The 20,503-nt window shown below is 44.2% G+C and overlaps 1 protein-coding gene across 2 annotated transcripts in view; it reads right to left on the bottom strand.

Moving 5' to 3' along the window:
* DGKB (diacylglycerol kinase beta) overlaps positions 1-20,503 on the bottom strand; it is a 643,039-nt gene that overhangs the window by 529,255 nt on the left and 93,281 nt on the right. For both annotated transcript variants that reach the window (XM_056800573.1, XM_056800574.1), the window contains exon 2: positions 15,894-16,149. In XM_056800573.1, coding sequence (XP_056656551.1) covers positions 15,894-15,963 — 70 coding nt within the window. In that variant the 5' untranslated portion in view covers positions 15,964-16,149. The remainder of the gene's footprint in view (positions 1-15,893; positions 16,150-20,503) is intronic.

Below are 20,503 nucleotides of genomic sequence, written 5' to 3'. Positions count from 1 at the left end.
TGAGAAGAGACCTGAAGGAGGGAGTGGAGGGGCTGCTGGGAACAGTCTGGGCCAGGCGTAGTGATGAAGTGCCCAGACAAGAGCCCTTCTAAGGTGCTTCTACCTATTTTGCAGATGAGGAGGCTGAGGCTGGGGGGGTGGAAGGCTGGAGGCCACCTTTGGCTGAAGGATGGCCGGGGGCCAGCTCTAGGCTCTCTACTGGGTGCCCAGTGCGTGTTCGTGACGTGTTTATTCACAAGCCCAAACCTTCATCCGAAGCTGGCTTTCACTGGGGGAAACCAAGAGGACGCACAAGCAGGGGCCGAGGGCTGTGCAGAGTGGGCCAGGCAGGCAATCGGCAGTGCTCGCTCCGGTCAGGCGGGCCGTGGTGGGGATGGAGATGAGGGGTGGAAGGAGCGGCCGGCCTCCCTCTGTGTACGGTATTGGGGTGTTTGGAGGTTTGCTAACCTGGAGAAAGCCGGGCCACGGAAGTTCTTGGGCCACGTGGAGGAGAGCGTGAATGGCCCAGATGGGGTCTGAAGCGAGTCCTCTGCCTTCCCCTGGGCCATTGTGTTCTCGAGGCCAGGATCGGGTAAAAGGAGGGCACAGAAGAGGGTCGGCCAGAGAAAGGGGCTCCAGTGGGTCAGAGCTGCCAGAAGGGAGAAGACGCGGCCCGGCCTGGCCCCTGGGACTGCAGAGAGCCCAGTGCCAGCCCAGGTCTGCTGCTGCCTGCCCAGCCCTTTCCCCCTCCAGTGACGTCGGGGCTCCCCCCGCCTCGGTTCAGTTGTTAAAGGAGTCGCAGTGAACGAGGGCAGCTCTGCAGTCTCTCTCGGTCCTGGCGGCTGGCGCCTACGTCTGCAAGTGCCATGAATGCACGTGGAAACCGTGAAGGCCTGGAAGTCCTGGGTTCAAACACGGACCCTCGGCAAGCCCTCCGAGGTCTGGGCAGCCCGGCGTTCTCCTCTGTGAAATGGGCCGACTACAAAGGCCAGCTCTGCCCACTGCCCGAAGTTCCTGGGGAGGCCAAGGATCTTGGCTCCGTAGAGCCGTTATTTCTCTCGCAAAGACAAGCACATTTCAAGAGTCCAAAATTCCATGTGCAGCCCGAGCGGAGGCTTCTGCTTCAAGCCCCCCAAATGGGACATGGCTGCAATAAATCTAGAGAATCCCCAGGACGCAGCGTGCCGATTGTCGGGGGATGGCAACCCTGGACGAGGCCTCGGGAGGAGCCCCCAGTGGCAGCGGATTTCTCACCTGCCAGGCGCCCCATTGCCTCCTGATGGCAGGGCAGCGCGGGGACCACCTCAGGTGGGGGAGCAGGCTCGCTGGTCACCCCTTCCCCCCCCCCTACCCAGGGCAGCTTCTAAAGGTCTCGCGTCCATCCAGGATGAAGACGCCAATCTGTGCCCTCCAGAGAACTCCGGATCTTGTCTGAAGGCGCCCATTCCCAGAGTCGAGAAAGCAAGCCTCCGCCTCCCCCTCAGCGAGAGCTCCCTACCCGAGCTGCCGTGTCCCTGCTAGGAAGCAGCCAGCATTTGCGACGAGCCTACGATGTCCCAGGAAGATGCCAAGACCACGAGGGCCAACGGTCAGTCTGCCGGCACATTGGGGGCCGGCGGGGCGCAGGGGGCAAGAGCTCTGGCCTCGCAGTGGGGAAAAGCCAAGTTCAAATCTTGCCTTAGACATCACCGACTGACTTTGGGAAACTCATCCAAACATGTCTCCGTCTCAGTCTCCACAAATGGAGCCCCGACATAGAGAGTACCCATGTCACAGGGTTGTTGGGAGCAAGTCTTTGCAAGGCTCCCAAGCAAAAGGAAGGTGCTGGTGGTGTTGGCGTAGGGGTAGAGACAACGCATAAGCAGAAAAGAAGATCCCTGTTAACTTAGAGCTGGAGGAGTCGCTGAATGGGGCCATGCGTGGCAGCTTCTTGTAGGATACCCTACACACAGAGCCTGTAAGGAAGCTAGAGCCCTTACAAGGGAGGGCTATTTGAACCACAGATGGGGTCTAGTGCCAGGAGTCCTGGAGAGAGTACTGGCCCAGGCATCAGGAACATGAGTTCAAATCCAGCCTCATATAGTTCCCAGCCTGGGCAAGTCATTTCAGCTCTGTCTGCCTCAGTTCCCTCATAGTAAAATTGGTATAATAAGAGCACTTGCCTCCCAAAGATTGTGAAGATTAAATGAGATAATAATTGTAAAATTGTGTGCAAAACATACCTTGGTTCTTGTTCATATGTTTATTCTTGAGGGATGAGGTTTTTGAAAGGGCAAAATATGTCCTTTTTATCCCGCTTTCCCTTTCCTGAACATCATATACCTGCTCTTGATCCTTGCCCTTATTTCCCAATCCCTCATTCACACTGGGTTGTACTGAGTGTGAATCATCCATCCGGTGCCTGATGGACCTATGCTTGGGCAAAGCAACATTACTTAAAAGGTCCCAAAGCCTATTCCTGGGACCAGGTTCTGAAAGGTTAATGCCTCCAGATCACCGATTTTGGTAGTCAGAAGTCACCTAAGGGGCCATCAAGGGCCACCCACCCATGAAAAAAATCCCCAGCTAATAAGAGAAAATATTTAGTGATCTGGCTTGCTCTTCACAGAAGATGGCCTTGGCCAGACCTTGATGAGGGCTTTATTAACATAATCAAATCTTCTGCAGAATCAGCCCATAATGAAAAGACGGTTTAGCTTGCTTTGTGTTGGAAGTCATCTGAATTAAAGTTCTAATAACGGAGTGGCTGCTTTCTGGCTGTTAAAATGCCCCCAAATCATAAATAAGCAAGAAAGGCAGCTCATGAGAGAGCGCAGAAACGCCAAAGGGCCAAGAAGCTTTCAGGCTCTTTCCCTAAGGACCAGGGCAGGCAGGAGTCAGCCAATTAAGGAAGCAGAAATTGCAGCCCCATCACTAAGGCACCCCTTTCCTGGGTGCCCTCCAGGCCCACATCCCATCACCCACCAGCGCTGCCACCACCTTTCCCTCTCGGAGGAACAAGGACTTTCACCGTTTTCCCTAGTGTCTTTAATTAAGGGGTGTGAGGGACACGAGATACAGTAAAGGAACCTGACACAACCTGAGCAAGACAAGCAGATGGCCAGAAAACAGCTCATTAAGGAGGGCTTGCTTGCTGACAACTCAGGGCTATGCCTGGACTTCTCTGAAGAGCAGCCACAACAATGCACCCTCTGGGCCATGGGAAGCAGGAGTATGCCATGGGCTGGTTTTCTGGAGCTTTGGCTCGGGAATGGGGATCAAAGTCTTCTTCTTTGCCATCTTCCACGTGTATTTGTTTCTTCCTATAGTTTAATGTTTGCCCCCTTTGCTTCACAGATGCTGTTTTCAAAATAAAAGGCAATTTAGAAGTGACAGCTGAGAAGTACAAGCCCTAATTAAAGGGAGAAGAGGATTATCTAGCCTGGGAGGCTTTGAGGCTCTCAAGTATGTGAAAGACAGAGAGAGACTGAATGAGAAAGAGCAAGAAAGAGGGGTAAGAAGAAGGAGAGACAGAGATTACAGGAAAGGTAGAGAGAAAAAAGCATCAAGGAAAGATATGGAGAAAAGAACAAAGATGGATTCATGGAGCCCTTAGGAGAGGAACAGGGAACCAGAGAATTAGGGAGAGAGAGGAGGAGGAGGCCAGAGGTGAGTAGACAGGGAGGGGAGGGGAGGGGAGGGGATGAGAGACGGAAAAGAAGGATGAGAGAGAAGGTGAAGGAAAGGAGGAGGGGAGAGAGAAAAAAAGAAAGAGGAGAGCAGACAGAGATGGAGATAGAAAAATAGGGCAGTGGAAAGCCAGAAAAATGAGAAATGCAAACAGTGGGAGTTCAGGAGACAATTCTTTTCTCCAGAGAGAAAAATGATGACCAAAAGAACCCCAGCAAACCACAGTGGGAAAAGCAGCACAATTATTCAGGAGAAAGGATCAAGCTGAACACCCTAGGGATTTGGCGAGCTCTTCATACATTTCTTATTGGGCTCAAAATAGAAAATCTGTTCCATGCTGTGGACAAGTACTAGTTTCCCTTGTTGAAACTCCCTTCATCAGTAGAGCTGATTAAGCCCATTTTTCCTGGACTCATGCCAAGTTCTGTACCAAGGCACTTAAGCTGGCTAGGACTTGGTCTTTCAGAAAGCACAATGGCCAGACCATCCCAAAGAGCAAGAGCTACTTCTCAAAGGCCAAATGGGATGCTTCAACATACAGTGTTTCCCATGCTCTGAGCATAGCCCACTGGAGAGATTCTAGCAGAAGCTGAATGACCATCCTAAATGTTCCAACATGTTCTCTGTGTCTAGTCTGGGATGGAATCTTCTGGGAGCTCATATGGGTCTGATCAGCCACAGTCAGACACTCTGTACATTGATCCCAGCATGGTGATGTCATTTTGGTCCTCTTTGAGTATGAAGGAAAACAGTAAGACAAACAAGTGAGTTTGCCTCAAATCTGCCATGTCCAGTGTCCTAGACTCTGCCCCCAGCTCAGTAGCTCTCTTTAAGATCAGCAATGACTTTCTTGACCTTTTGATATCCCATTTTCTCCTTTCTCAGGTATGAAATGATCTTTTCATTAAATGAAATATAAGTGTTTGCACTAATAAGCAATGCAACTAAGAAAAGAAGGAAAACTTGATTGGGGGGAAATAATTAAATGTCTCTGATAATGGTCCAAGAAGCAAGGTATTTAGAAAATGTACATAAATATAAGACCAAAAATATTCCCCAAAGGAATGTAGTTAAAGGATATGGGGAAACATTAAGAAGAATTTGAAGGTACCAACAACCATAAGAAATATCACCCTAAATGACTAACGATAAGGACAAGGGGAATCAGAACAATCCACAGAATTAGCAAAGATGGCAAAAGGAAATAGTCAATATTAGAAGGTTGCACAAAGGCATAGGTTCATTATTGGTGGATGCCCCAAACACTATGTAAAGTAACTGGAATAACACTGTGAATTTGACTAAAAAGTCCTTTGGCTGGTTGTTAAGGGTGTATTCAAAAGAGGTCATCAGTAAAGAGAAAAGGCCAATCTTCACCAAAATATTTATTCCTGCTCTGTTTATAGTAGCAAAACAAGTCAATGGCCAACAACTGGGGAATTGCTAACGAAGTTATAGTGAATGAACGTAATAGGATGTTACAGCACCAGGAAAAAAGGATTCAGAGAAGTATGAGGAGATTTATGAGAACAGATACACAGTGAAGTGAGTGTAAGGTGAAGCAGCAAGATAGTAGATACAATGACTTCACCAGTACAAACAGGAAAGCTAACAATAATAAAGAGAGAACTGGAAATAATGCGATGGAAGTGTAACAATGAATCTTGTTATATTTGTATGGATATAGAAATTTACTCTCTATATTTTTAATCGGTTAGAATGTAAGATCCTTGAAGTCAGGGACTATCTTTTGTTCTTGTATTTGTAGCTATATTACTTAACACTGTGCCTGAAACAATGTAATAGATACTTCATTATTTTTCATTAGATCTTTCACACAAAATACACTAATCTCCCTTCTTTTTAAAGGAAGACTTGAGGGAAGGGTCTCCAGATCCCAACCACTCAAAATACTGTCATGCTTAATTGATGTCTTGGTTGATTCTTTTCTTCTTATTCATCATTATAAACAATGACTAGCTGGACAGGGGTTTGGGGGTGGGGAAGAGTCATATTTTTTTTTTAAATCGGATATAAACGTCAAATATCAACAGAGAATTTTAAATAAACAATAAATCCTGCTTGGAGCATTGGTAAAATCCCTGACCGGTCAAAGATACCACCTCTCTGGACTTCATTTTCTCCCCCTGAAAATCAGAGATGGTCACACCTAATGTTCCCATCTCACAGGAATATTTTTAAGGTTAATGAAAAAGTAGATGGAAGTGTTTTTGCAAAACTGAATTTATTATGTAAACATCAGCCATTATTATTTCCAGGAGAAGGCTAGTGCATCATTGGTACTGTCCTTTTGCATGTAAGCAATTTGATTGAAGAAACATGAAAAAAAACAAAACCTTTGGACTTTTCTCAGATAAATTGCTTGAACTCAGAACTTCTATTTTCTCTTTTATAAAACAGAGGATGTAGGCTACCTACCAGAGTTGTGAGGGAAACATTTTCTAAGGTTTAAAGCACTACAAACATAAAGATAACATCAGGATTAATATCGTGCTAATTATTCATGATAATAAAAGTGTCTAGACTTTAATAAACTTACAACTATGATGAATTAACATATCCTCCTTCTATCTTTCTCATCCTCTTTTTCCATATCTTCAAGCTCTAGTCCGTATTAAATGACTGTGAGGTTCATTGTGGCTCTAAGTTATATGGTGCTCTTCCTATTATAAGATAGCTTTCATGTGGATCTGGTGAGGACCATTTGAGGCCATCTAGGTCAACTCTCACTTTATAGAGAGAAGGTATTTGATCAAATGCATATGCCTAGTAAATAAACAACGTAAGGTCACTCTGCACATTGCTGGTCAAGATCTACCTATCTGCCAACTAAAGGATGCCCAATACCCCCCTCCCCTGTGCACACACCCATACCCATGAAAAACTGAATAGAGTTCAGTATAGACATCCGTTCACAAGGGAGTTTATTTGTTCATGCCAAGAGAGGACAGAAACAAAGCAGAAACTGCAGTATACTAGATAGCCAAAGAAAGTGATTAATATGCAAGCCATGGATTATCTCTGATCCAGAAGTGGGCAGGGACATCAGGAATTCTGCAAAGCAAGACTGTTGGGTGAGAAGAGGAGGCAAAGAACAATTCACACTTTCCAACTTGGACAATAAGTTTGACCCAATGTAAAGATAGGGTATCTATGGCTATTGAAACAATCCAAGATTAACAAGAGCTCCTTCCTAGTCTTTTATCTGGGCTTAGTGATGTGATGGACAAAGAAGGTTCATGTCTCTCCTTCCCCCTATTTCAGGGCAAAATCAGTGAATCCCTCTGGGTCCACAGGGATTGGAAGAAAGGATTGTCACATAAGTACACACTGCCTACTTAACATATTTCTCTTTTGGAGAACCTCAAACTCATCATGGTTTATCCTACAGATTCTGAAACCAGAGAAGATTAGAAAAAGGATCCCTTAAGTATTTATGTGAATGTGAAGGTATGCACGTCTTTATGAAGGTTCATGGGGGTGTTCACACATGCACACTTTGTTTTCAGTACCAATGTTTGAATTTGCATATGGGCCAAACATTTCTCTGAATTGGAAGTTGCTACACTGAGCTTATTACTAAAAAAGGATAAAGAACACAACTAAGGCTCCGATCGACTTATTGGTCGTCCCTCTTCAAGCTCTCAAGGAGCAGGACTGTTCTTGGATAGGACCACCAGAAAGGATTTCCCTGCTATCTAATGACCTCCAGAAAAACGGAATCCCATGGTACTCTGATGGAAAGAACATCAAGGACTCTGTGTCTGTATCCCTCACCTTCATCCTTGAATCCCAAGAGGTACCTTTGACTTTCACCTTGAAGGCCACAGTGGAGTCCTTACACCTGAATATCTTTATTTCCTAAATTGTGCTTGTAGAGGGTAAGAGGTTAGGCCTGATGATCTCATCTCCCTTTAGCTCTGGACATTGAGGGGATGGCTGTGGCGCCACATGGGTTAGACTTAAAGGCAGCCATTGCTTAGGCAAACCTACATGGAGATAAAAGTCAAAATAGGGAGACTTTGTGGAGCTTGGTGAAAAAAAAGATAAACTAAACCTTAGCATCAGAATGGACGGGCTGCATTCGGGACAGTGAGAGCCACACAATGACTGGCACTGCCATTTGAATGTGCCACACTGACTCACTCTTTTTCCCTTTGAAGCAAATTTTCTAAAAGTGATTCAGAGAATCTTTGGCCAAGGAGGTTGTCAATACCCAGCATTTGAATTCCAATGATATGGGTAGCGATTTCCTCTCTGATTCTTACTGCCTGAATAGCCTTGGCAAAGTCATGGTATCTGTCTGGGTCTCATTTCCCAGCAACAGCTAACATCGATATCACGCTATGTATCAAGTACTTAACCATCATGATGCCTCTTTGTTCTTATTTTCATTTTATAAATGAGGAAATTGAAACAAACGGAGCTTAAATGACTTTCTGAGGGCCACATGGTGAGGCTAGATTTGAACTTGGGTCCTCCTGACTCCAGACCCATGTTATCTTTTTATCTGTAAAATGAGGGGTCTGGATGTGATGAGCCCCAAGTTCCCCTCCAGCTCTCATTCTACGATGTCTCTGGTGAGGAGGCTAGCTGGGAAGCTGAGGTCAGAGAGCACAGGCAGGCTTCAAAGGTCATTCCAGAAGGAGGGAGAAGGATGAGGATCCAGATCCAGACGCATTGGTCAGACCTGAAAAGTTCAGCATCAGTTTCCAGTATTTCTTGTTGGCGCCGAGCCGCACCGTGAGATGGTAACGAAGCATCGAAGGCCTCCTCTGAGCCTCAGCCACTGATGGTGCCTTCGGACCAGCTGGCTTGTGAGAACTACTCCAGGATGGAGGAGCTGGTAGGCTGGGTCAGTAACGGGCCAGATACCAACTGGAGGGTCCGAGGGTCTGAGATCGGGGCCGGCCCACTGTGTTTGGCCTTTTCTCCAAGACTTGATGGGATGAAGAACTCTTGCGAATGGCCCAGACCAGTGGCTAGAATGGGTGCCTGGCGAGGCTGAAACGTGTGCGTAGTGTGTGTGTGCGTCTATGGGCAGGTGGGTGTTCTGAACGGACTTCGCTAGAAGAAACAGCAGCAACGTGAAAGTGAGAAACATCGTGATGGCCGAAGCCGCCTTGAAGACAGGAGGCTGCCCTGGCAGTCAATGACCTTTGTGGGGCCTCTTAGACTGACCGTCTTCCACTCTAATGTTCTTAAGGTCAATGTCAATGGGATGCAAAGAAGGGGGGCTCTGAGGGCGGAAGACCTGCACTGACCACCCAGAATGCCTCAGTTTCCACATTTGTAAAATGGCAGCGTTTCCCATTGTCCCAGAGCTGCTATTCGGGTCTATGGAGGAAATGCATCACAAGGCCTGTGCATTCTTCCAGAGTTGGGTAGCATTATCACAGCCAGTCTAGGATCCCTCTGTGGGCTTTGAGTCTGTGTGGCAGGCCACAGTCACAGCTCAGCAAAATGGTGCTCTTTGGAGGCCAGGACCCCGCCCTGAGGCCTGGGGGAGAGCCCAGGCAGGAAGCCTGCAGGGCGGGCCCTTGAACCAGAGTTCTGCCCCAAGGGAAGGCGTTGCCCAGATGCCTGCCCAAACTTTTGGTGGGGAAGGAAGGCAGGAAGGCAGGAAGGCAGGAAGGGAGGAAGGGAGGAAGGGAGGGAGGGAGGGAGGGAGGGAGGGAGGGAGGGAGGGAGGGAGGGAGGAAAGGACAGAGAATGGAAGGAAGGAAGTAAAAAGGAAGGAAGGAAAGAAAGAGAAGGGAGGGAAAGAGAATGGAAGGAAGGAAGGAAGGAAGGAAGGAAGGAGGGAGGGAGGGAGGGAGGAAGGAAGGAAGGAAAGAAGGAAGGAAGGAAGGAGGGAGGGAGGAAGGGGGAGAAAGAAGGAAGGAGGAAAGGAAGAAAGGAAGGAAGGAAGGAAGGAAGAGAGGGAGGGAGGGAGGGAGTGAGGGAGGGAGGGAGGGAGGGAGGGAGGGAGCAAGGGAGGAAGGGAGGAAGGGAAGGACAGAGAATGGAAGGAAGGAAGTAACAAGAAAGGAAGGAAAGAAAGAGAAGGGAGGGAAAGAGAATGGAAGGAAGGAAGGAAGGAAGGAAGGAAGGGAGGGAGGGAGGGAGGGAGGGAGGGAGGAAGGAAGGAAGGGAGGGAGGGAGGGAGGGACAGAGAATGGAAGGAAGGAAGGAAGGAAGGAAGGAAGGAAGGAAGGAAGGAGGGAAGAAGGAAGGAAGGAAGGAGAAGAAGGGAAGGACAGAGAATGGAAGGAAGGAAGTAAAAAGGAAGGAAGGAAGGAAAGAAAGAGAAGGGAGGGAAAGAGAATGGAAGGAAGGAAGGAAGTAAAAAGGAAGGAAGGAAGGAAGGAAGGAAGGGAGGGAGGGAGGAAAGGAACTCATTTATAAAACATAATAAAGCATACATACAAAGCCCATTTCCTTATAATGACTGTGTTTTATTATTATTATTACCAAGTCATCATTCAGTCCAGGAGAAGTTAAATGACTTTCCCTTAATCATTTGGCTAAAAAGTATGCAAATTGTGATTTGAACCCAGGTCTTTTTTGCCTGTAGTCAGGACTCACTCAACTCCACTCTGAGGGTTTTCAGAGAAAGCCTCCCACATAATGGATTGGCATACATGCAGAGTAATTTTTCCATTTATATATTCCAAGTATTTAAGAGAATGTCAGTCTCCACATGTGTAAAACGGTCCCATGCCAGACCCAAATTCTAGGTATAATATATTCAGTTGTCTTTCTTGCCTAAAGCCCACATTCAATTTCATAGCATATGTTTCAAAAGTCTAGAGTGTGAGCTCACATTTGCCTGGCTGCCCATGGTGGGCTCATGCCTTTGCTGAGAATGAGATTTTAAAAGCTCAGGAGAGACATAACTGTGTTTGATAAGCCCAAAGCATAATCACTGGAGCTATATTGTTCAGAAAACTCTTGGCAGACTCAGCTGGAGTCCCAATTCACGGGAAGTTCACATAATGGCCATTTTAGGTAAGCAGAGATGCCAATCAGGGGTGACTTCCTTCTCCAAGGATGTCGGAGATTGCTCAGGGGAATCAGTCTAATACTTCCTCTGTTATTATGCTATTAAATAAATGGAAGTAAGCTTAATGACAAATGAGGAGGCACTGTGCTTCAATCTTAGTTAAGCCATTAGTCTGTCTTTTAGTAAGATTAATTTTAATAATGCTACTTAATGACATAGTTTTCCTGTGTACCACAAAATTTATGTTACCATTATTTATGCTAATTTTTATTTCCAAAGCCACAAAATTTCCTCTTCTATAGACATTTATGTTGTAACTCATTCTACCTATTGAGAAAAAAAAAAAGATCTCTGTCCTGGAAATGGAGGGGAGTAAAAATGTATCCTGATTGGCTACAAGAGAAAGAATAGACTTGCAAAGCATTTAATTCTCAGAGGAAAACTTCTTTCCATATAGAGACCCTAGTTAAGTGATTAGAAACATTCTGCTCCAGATAAATTCCATCTGAACCAATGATGTAATTTTCTTGTTAATGATTTTTAATCAACTGCTACTTAATTTATTCCTTAGATCAGGGGAGAAATTTTATTTTAAAGAACCTAGGGCTCTGTAGGAAGCATATGAATATCATTATCATCAATCTGAGTCCAACTTATCTAAAGTTCAACTCTTTAAATTATTCCTCAAGTTAATTCCTCTTCTTCCAAATTCCTGTCATGGGAAAGCTTCCATCATGACAGAGGCCATTTTCAATCGTACCTGCAATACCCAGTCTTCCCTGCACCCTCCACTTATTGTTGGTTTAATTACTCATTTTTATAGCAAACTGAAATCTCTTATATGAAGTTGGCCTTCCTTCATGCTTCACCCTCTCCATACATCCACTGCTCCCCCATGGCAATATCAGTGTTATTCTTTGGATTTCACTCAGGCCTTGGTTTTCCAACTTGCTGGTGTGTTTTCCATGTAGTGCTGGCATGGTACACTCATCAATCATTAAATATTTATTAAATGTGCATGTATGTGTGTATTCTATCAGTCTATCCTAGTGTTGGTGAACCTTTTAGGGACCGTGTGCCCATACTGCACCTTTGAGCTGCCTGTGAACCCCCCACATTACCCCAGAGAGTGGAGGGAGTACTTGCATTGGTCTGCTGGGAAGAGGGGTGGGACATGTAAAAAATGTCCTCAGGTGCTGTGGAGAGGGGGAATGGAGCAGTCTCCTTGGGCACACCAGAGCAAGTGTGCCATGTCTTTGCCAACATGACTAGGCTAAGGCTTCCTAACTTTTGTGTGTATCCCAGACCTTTTTGGCAGTCTGGGGAAGCCTATGAACACCTCAAAATCATGTTTTTAAATGCATAAAGTAAAACATATAGAATTACGAAGGTAATCCATTATGCTGTAATGTAGTTACCAAAATGTATCTTTTTAAAACTACACACTAGCAGGCTAAGAACTTCTGATAGAAGCACTACATTATAATGAAACATCTTTTTGGCTACATTTCCCCCCTAATTTCTCCATATATTGGGAATTAATTCAAATTTAAAAGGGTAAGAGCCATTCCCCAATAGATAAATAGTTAGAGGATTAAGAACTGGCAGTTTTCAGAGGAAGAAACCCAAGCAACAAATAGCTAGATTAAAAATGCTCTAAATTGCTAATCATTAGAGAAGTTCAAATTAAAACCACTGTGAGGTATAATCCAACACATATCATATTAGCTGAGATGACAAAAAAGGAAAATGACAAATCCTGGGGAGGTTGTGGGAAAATAAGCATATTAATGAACTGTTGTTAGAGGTATGAACTGGTCCAATGATTGTTAGGAGACGTCTGGAACTCTTTGCACAGAGCTCTACGACTGGACCGCACACCCTGCCACCTAGTGATAGATTTGCTCTATAATCAAAGAGCTCTTAGAAAAGGAAAGGGACATTAATATAGAAACATTTTTCTGGCAGCTCTTTTTATGGTGGCAAAGAATTGGAAACTGAGAGAGTGTTCTTTAACTGGGGAATGGCTTAATACGTTATGGTGTATGTGCAGGAGGGATGGTTTGAGTTATAAGAAATAATAAAGGAAAGTGGGTTTAAGGAAAAAAACACTTGAGAAGACATATAAATGATTCCAAAGGGAAATGAGTAGAACCAGGAGAATAATATATGCCATAAAAACAATAATGTAAGGGGCGGGGGGCTTTGAAAGACTTAGGAACTTGGATCATGACAATGGAATGGACTACGTTTCAGACACCTCATGATGAAAAGTGCTGCACACCTACAGGGAGAGAGTAAAGGGTTTCAGAGTACTAAATGAGGAATTTTAGGTGGGGAAGGGGATCATACATAATATAGGAGTGTGTTTCCTCGACTATTCATCTTTGTAAAGGAGTTGTTCTTTAATTTTTAGTGAGTAAGGGAAAGAGAGAATTCAGAAGTGAAAATGAAATAAAATTGAGTGTAAATCCTACTCCCCCCCCCCCCCCCCAAACCAGGAAGCTATGAGTTTAATGACCAAGGAACCTTTACCAGCTATAAACTTTGTACAGCTTCCCGGTGCTTGCCACTGCGTTATGAATGCAGTACTCCAGCAATGTCTACTGAATAAATGGATGGATGGGTGGCTGAGATGGGCTAAATGAATGGATAAATGAATGAATGACTCTGGGAGTAGGTCTAAGAGTGGGAAGAAGGATAATGGCTGTCTTCAAATATGTGAGTGGCTCACTTGTGAGTGGATGAGTGATGCCACTCTGTTTACCTTGAAAGGACAGAAGTGAGAAGGACCGAATCGTCTGCTCCTTACAGAAGACCCTTTGAAGACCTAAGTATCAGAAGAGGCTCAGGCGTTCAACGCTCAAGTTGGAAGGAAACAAGACCAGCTTAGATCCCAACTGTTTTGGTTACAGCAAGGCCAACTCTGTTGTAATAGCTTTAGGGAAAGTGGGAGAGACATCATTTAATTTTGACTCAACCCAGCTTTGGCAGGGAAAGTGGCCCCATTTGAAGAATGGATGAATAGGAATGGAGGACTAAGGCAGACAGGTAAGAAAGAAGGGAGGGAAAGAGCCAATAATGAAGAGTATTGCAGCTTCCACTAGGAGGTAAAGGAAAGTTGGAATTAAGAGGGAGAGAGGCTGATGAAGAAACTTTATAACTAATAGCATGGGGTAGTCGGAGACTTGCAGACTGAGGGATGTAGGGGAAAAGATACAGGGATGGTGGAGTGAGTGCCTGGATAGGAAGTGGAAAGGAATAGACCATATTCAAGGGGGAGAGAGAGGATGTCCTGTGTGACCTCTGGAAACTGAGTTGGGTTTTGAGGAAAACTGATCTTCTACCCTCTACCATGCATACAAACATAATTAAGCTCAGTTAAACAGGCAGGAAAATTGCTTCAATCTATCCTTAAAGTGTCAGACCAGCATTGCAAGGGAGGAACAAGGATGGTGGAGTAAAGGATGCTCTGCTTCTCTGATCCCTACACACACACACACACACACACACACGCACACACGCACACACACACACACACACACACACACACAATCACCCCAAAATAAAGGAAACGTGTTGGAGGAACTTGTCTTACTGTGTTACAGAGGTAAGAGGGGAGAGCAGCCCAGACAGCACAGCATCGCTGAGACCTGGCACAACGTGGAACAGCCCAATACATGGTAGCTCCGCCATAGGCAAGCAAGATGCAGAATTGGAAGGAGCCTAAACTAAGCTGTTCCACAGAAGTATAGAGGACTGAGAAGGCAGGAAACCCACCAACTTTCACATGGCAGCAGAACCCTGGGGCTACAAGGGAGCAGAAAGGGAGAACTGGAGCCACAACAACCTATCCAATCCCATATGGCAGTAGAGACAGAGAATTGGAACTAGAAGAACCTACTCACTCCCAGGTGGCAGCAGAGTGCCGGAGGTGCTGGAACCCAAAGCAGGGGACTTGCTCAGCAGGGGCAGGGAAGCAGCAGAGCAGAAACCAGGCCAGCCCACAAAACAGCGAGGGGACTGGCAGCACAGGATGCTGATTATAGCTGGACCAAACAACTGCAAATCTCCCCAGAGCAAGCCATCAGGGCCAAATCATCACCACATACACCATGAGGAATGAGGGCAGTCAGTCCTACCCCAAGACCAGAGAGGAATATTCTGCAAGCTTAGAGCAGTGCTCTCTGTCCCCCGAGAACAAAGAAGTACCTCAACAGATAGATAAGGTAATGGGGTGGGGGAACAACTAGAAAAATAAGCAAAAGACAAAAAAAAAAGCTGACCTTTGAAAGTTACTTTAGTGATAGCAAAGACCAAAATATAAACTCAGAAGAGGACAACAATGCCAAAAAGGAAACAGGGGAAGCCTCAAAGGAAAGGGGGAAAGGCCTCAAAAGAACCTTTGGAAGAGCTTGAAAAGAAGTTAAAAAAACAAATAATATGATTCTAGATTCCACATCGACAGATCTATTTTCTTCATTCATCCTTCCATTACTTGAAAATGTGGGATCTAACTCCCAGAAAGGAAGCCATCCTATAGCCCGCCCATACTATCTATTTCTTTTCTTGAAAAGCCAGGCTCAAATGCTATTCTTTGCTATAGGCAAAATATATGGATGTTGAAGAAAATATATGTATATATATATATATTTTTTTTAAACCAGCAATGACTTGCCCAATGGATGTTTCATATAAAATATCAGAAAGATCATTGAAGACAGGGAAGAAGTTAGATGGGCCATGTTGGGAGAGCTGGGAATGATATATGGAAAGGCCCTTGTTCCTTCATATCCATAGAATGTAAAAGGTACAGTGGAAGACTACCAGCATAGAGGACAGAGGAAGGACCATGACTCCACAGCAACACAGTGTGGAAAGTCGTGAATGAACTCTGATCCCAATGGCAGAAGGGATGCCTAATGTCAGGGACATTTTAGGATATTAGATAGAGAGCTTTGGGGGCTCCCAGAGGCCATCTGGTTCAATCCCCTCCTTTTATAAATATATAATATAAAATATAAATTATATAAAATTTATATAAATTTATACAATTTAAATAAAAATATAAATAAATAGACATCCAAGATCACAAATGGAGTAAGGGACAAAACAAATTCCAACCTAAGTCCTCTGATCTCAAGAGCTTCATACTTCGCATTGCCCATGTTGCCTCAATTGCCTCTGATAAACTGGCTTATCATCAATTCTGAGATGTCACAAAGTACTAGATACTTACACTCAGCATACTTTTGGAGCTGAGAAAATTCGGAAGGACTAAGGTGAGCCCACTTCTCCTGGTTGGTCATGATGGCTCCCAGGTGCTCTGTCACATATCAGGCAACTTCACAACAGCTGGATCACAAGGCGCCTTCGCTTCAGTGATTCTGCCTGATCCCGGGGTCAGAGGATGATTCGGTATATTGAAGGATCTGATTAGGTGATGAAAGATGCTTGCTGATGAATGTCTTTCCCTTTAAGGACAGATGGAATTTCTGTAAAAAGAAGAAAGTGAAGAAAAGACATTTTGATGATCTCTCCATCACCAGGTACGCCATGATTACTAAAACAATTGTTTCTGTTTCACACTCATTGTTATGGGGTTCTTTAGGCTCAGAGTCACAAGGATGTAAGCAAGGAGCAAGGGAGTTCCTCTGATAATAGTTTGCCTGGGTTTCTGGGGGTACCATGCCCATGTCATCACGAGGGTCTCTAGTTGCCAGAGTTCTTTGTGTTGCAAAGTCCTGTCCCCATTTCTTTAGGATACAATAAGGGCTGCCTAGAATTTTCAGTTTCACGGACTACCTAATTTGAGCTGCAAAACCCTTGTGAGCGAGGGGATGGCTTTGTCCTCCATCCCTCAGATGAGGAGACCTCATGTCATGAACACAAGGCAGATCAGAACACAGGGAAATACATGCTCACCAAACATACTTGCCACAGTGATAGAAGGCTGAGGCTGAGTGAAGTCAACGATTTGCCCAGGGTCATAGAGCTGGTAAAAGCGAACTAACTACATGTCTTACCAACTGAATTGAGTTGTCAGATGAAGAAAGAACTGTAATAACCCCGAGAGCTAAAATAATATCATGGAACACAAGGCCTAGATTATTTTTAAAGCCTCCTTCCATAACTTGAGATAAAATGGAAGGCTTGAAAAAACGCGAAGGACTAACTGAGTTCATCTGTGATGAGTCTACAAGTGGAAAGTGACGATTCTCAGATGATCTGGTGCTAAAATAAGGATTTGGGAAGAGATGAACGGGACACTGGCCTCTTGGCAGTAGAGGAGTTACTTTCTTCACTTCCAGATTAGTGAGAGAGCCTCTTAATGCACCTCTTTTAGGAGGACCCTGACAGCTTGGAAGAACTGAAGAGGGATCTTAGAGCTGCTAGAATCCAAAGAAGAAAGGGAGAGGACTTCAGGAAGGGACAGAAACTAAGCCCTGTCCAGTTGGCTTCCCTTTGGTTCTGGCAAGGAGAAGGTTGGCACTGAGGATTTCTTGCCAGATTTGTGCCCATAAATGCAGATCTGCGTTATGCTTTCTTTAATTATGATTTTTATTTTCTTATTCAGCTGACTCCATTAAAAAAAGAGCTTTATTTCTCAGTAGTTCTTGAATCAAGGTATCACAGTACCAATTTACAATTGTAAATATTACACTCTGAGCTTTAGGTCTATTCCTGAATACATTCTATTTTTTTAAATGAAACATAACATGATTTTCTTGGATTTTTTTTTTTTACTTCTAAGCTGATGCATTAACTCAAATCTTCCTTTTTTTCCTAACACTAGGATACATTTTCCAAACTAGGGGCAGGCAATTTGCATCCTAATGAGAAAAATTTACAAAGTAAAGGCAACACTAGGGCTTGGAGCAATTATTCTTAGGTCTGAAGCTTGGCTGAATTCCCACAAGAAAAACAGTTCAAAGGATGCCTTTCTCTCCTTCTTTCCTACCCCAAGGTCTCCTCCCACTCCCCAGAAAGGAAGACCAAGGGCGGAAGGAGATAAGTGTAGACCCCCCTGGGATCCCAGTCCAGGCAAGGACTGAGCCCTCTACTTATCCTTGGATCCTGAAAGATTTGGGAAGACTTCTAACAAAAAATAAAAATGGCGGCTTAAGCAAATCCAACCAGTTATTCAGTCAGTATTCTTTCACTTTCTCCCCTGACTGGGAGGCCCTTTATCGCTGGTGAATGTCGCTTCCTATTTTATGATCTCTGCGGTTGATGATATCGGAGGGTTATTGAACAAGTCGGCTTCAATTACTGTGTCCTCTAAGAAATCCTGAATGATACTGATGTCAGGATGGGAGACCTGCTGGGCAAACAGTTTCCAAGACTGGAATTGTGGCTTACTGAGTAGAAGTTTGGGCTTGGTAAGTCAACAAACAATAAGGACATTGGTCCAGCGTTGACTATTACTTATGAAAGCTGCTTCTTCCATACTAGTACACTCAAGGATTCCCTCAGTACCTACATAAACGACCCCCCGGAAAGATGTTGTAAACATATTGGTCCTTGTTAATGTTTATTTTCTCAGGCACTTTTTGGGGGGGTTTATGGGGTCTGCCTTTAATATATTTACCCCCTTTAGACAACTTGCAAATCAGTTCTGCAAAATCCTCACAATTATATCTGCTAGTCTGGGGGGGGGGGGACCAAGGAAAAAATAGAATAAACATTTATTTAGAGGCTACTGTATTCCAGAGAGTGCTACATTAAAAAAAGTTCTTATTTGGGTCTCACAATAAACCTGCAAATGGGATATTATTATCCCTATTTTATAGTAGAGGAAAGATAGGCAAACAGAGGCTAAGTGACTTGCCCAACTGGTATCTGAGGGTGGATATGAACTCAGGTCTTCCTGACTCAAGGCCCAGCACTCTATCCACTGGGCCACCACTTCCATGGGTTTCTTGCATAGATGTTCTCTGCTCTTTCCATCTTTACTCTCTTTAGCCCCATCCACCTCTTCTAGAAACACCTCAAGGCAGCTGGGGAGCTCAGTGGATAGAAGCAAGGCCTGGAGTCAGGCAAATATGAGTACAAATCTCAACCCAGACAATAGTTGGTTGACTCTTGACAAGTCACATAAACCTGCTTACCTCAGTTTCTTCATGTATAAAATAAGTTGGAGGAAGAAAAGGCTAACCACTCCACTATCTTTGATAAAAAAACAAAAAACAAAACAAAACAATGGAGTCAAAATAAGTAGGATATGACTGAAAAAAAAAGACTTAACAACAATAAATTCCTCAGGAACTGGAATACTTGGGTCTAATCAATATATGGCTCTCCTATCCTCGAGGGCAAAATTAGTTTAACATTTTTTGCAAATCTTTTCCATTTTTTCTGAATGCATAACTGAAAAAATATTTCTTTTAAAAACCCTTTCCTTCTTTTTTAGAATCAGTATTACATATTGGTTCTAAGGTAGGAGAGAAATAAGGGCGAGATAATGGGGGTAAAGAGACTTGCCCAGGTTCATATAGCTAAGAAGTGTCTGAGGCCAGATTTGAACCAGGAATTCCCAGCTCTAGGATGGGCTCTCTGTCCACTGAGAGGCCTAGCTGCCCTTTGATTCTATACTACTTTCTATTTTCATTGATAATTGCCTTTGCTTAGTTGGATTTCTTACAAAAATTATTTTATTGCCATGTTCTATTTTGTTTATGAATGGACAGAATTTATTATTTTTATACCCACTGAATACTCTCTCAGTTCCAAGACTGTGAGGTTTAACAAAAAAGAAAGAAAGAAAGAAAGAAAGAAAGAAAGAAAGAAAGAAAGAAAGAAAGAAAGAAAGAAAGAAAGAAAGAAAGAAAGAAAGAAAGAAAGAAAGAAAGAAAGAAAGAAAGAAAGAAAGAAAGAAAGAAAGAAAGAAAGAAAGAAAGAAAGAAAGAAAGAAAGAAAGAAAGAAAGAAAGAAAGAAAGATAATCTCAAAAGGTGAGCAAGAAATATTTACCAGGAACTGAATGACTAACCACTTGAGACACATTCACTTCAGTGATCTTCCTACTCTCATATGATATTTCAAAGATTGGAGCCTTCCACTACTCATGCAGATGTAGTCACGTTTATAGCTTAGTAGTCTTTCCTTACAAGGAATTGAACCTAAAATGGCCATCCCTGTCCCTAAATATAGCCATGCCCTAACATTGGGATTCTCCAAACGACAGTCCCCACAGGCCAGTGAAATGAAGAGAATTTCTTACGCATTATATCCCATAAAGTATAAAAAAGAAATTACTTTGGGAGAAAATAAGGGGACAGTCTGGACCTTAACAGAAATAAAATTAAGCAGAGCACATATATATGTTAGCTAATGTTCATCTTTGGCTTTTGAAGAGGATCCATGCTATCACTGGGATTTAAAGGAAGCACAGTTGCACAAAGACATCAGTCCTACTCTTGCTTCTCCAGTCATCAAAGTCTAGTGGCGAGACAAAAGGCCGGACCATTGCCAATGGCCAGGGATGCAGTAGAGGATGTTGGCATCTTCATTCGGTGTCTGACCAAGCTCTCTGGAAAGCCCCTGCTTCAGCAGCCTTTGCTGCCATTGTGACAAATGCTTCTCATTTGGCCATTTGGACAGGGAAGCCTTCATGTGCTTGGCATAACATCCACCCTAACTCATCAATTTGTGGGCGACCCTTGACCCGATAAGGCAATCTGCTGAGATGGCACATGCTGTGGCTTTGGAGTCACAGGTGGGAACTGGGTGACAAGTAGGCACCAAAAGTGGATGAGAAACCCTGAAAAGGGCTCTGCAGGCTCTCGCTCCAGAGGTGCTAGCCCTCTCCGAACACCCCTACACCCCATATTGGAGCCCTCATTTGTAC

This window comes from Monodelphis domestica, chromosome 5 (genome assembly GCF_027887165.1).
Source record: "Monodelphis domestica isolate mMonDom1 chromosome 5, mMonDom1.pri, whole genome shotgun sequence".
Lineage (NCBI taxonomy): Eukaryota > Metazoa > Chordata > Mammalia > Didelphimorphia > Didelphidae > Monodelphis > Monodelphis domestica.
This window is presented reverse-complemented; position numbering and strand designations above follow the sequence as displayed.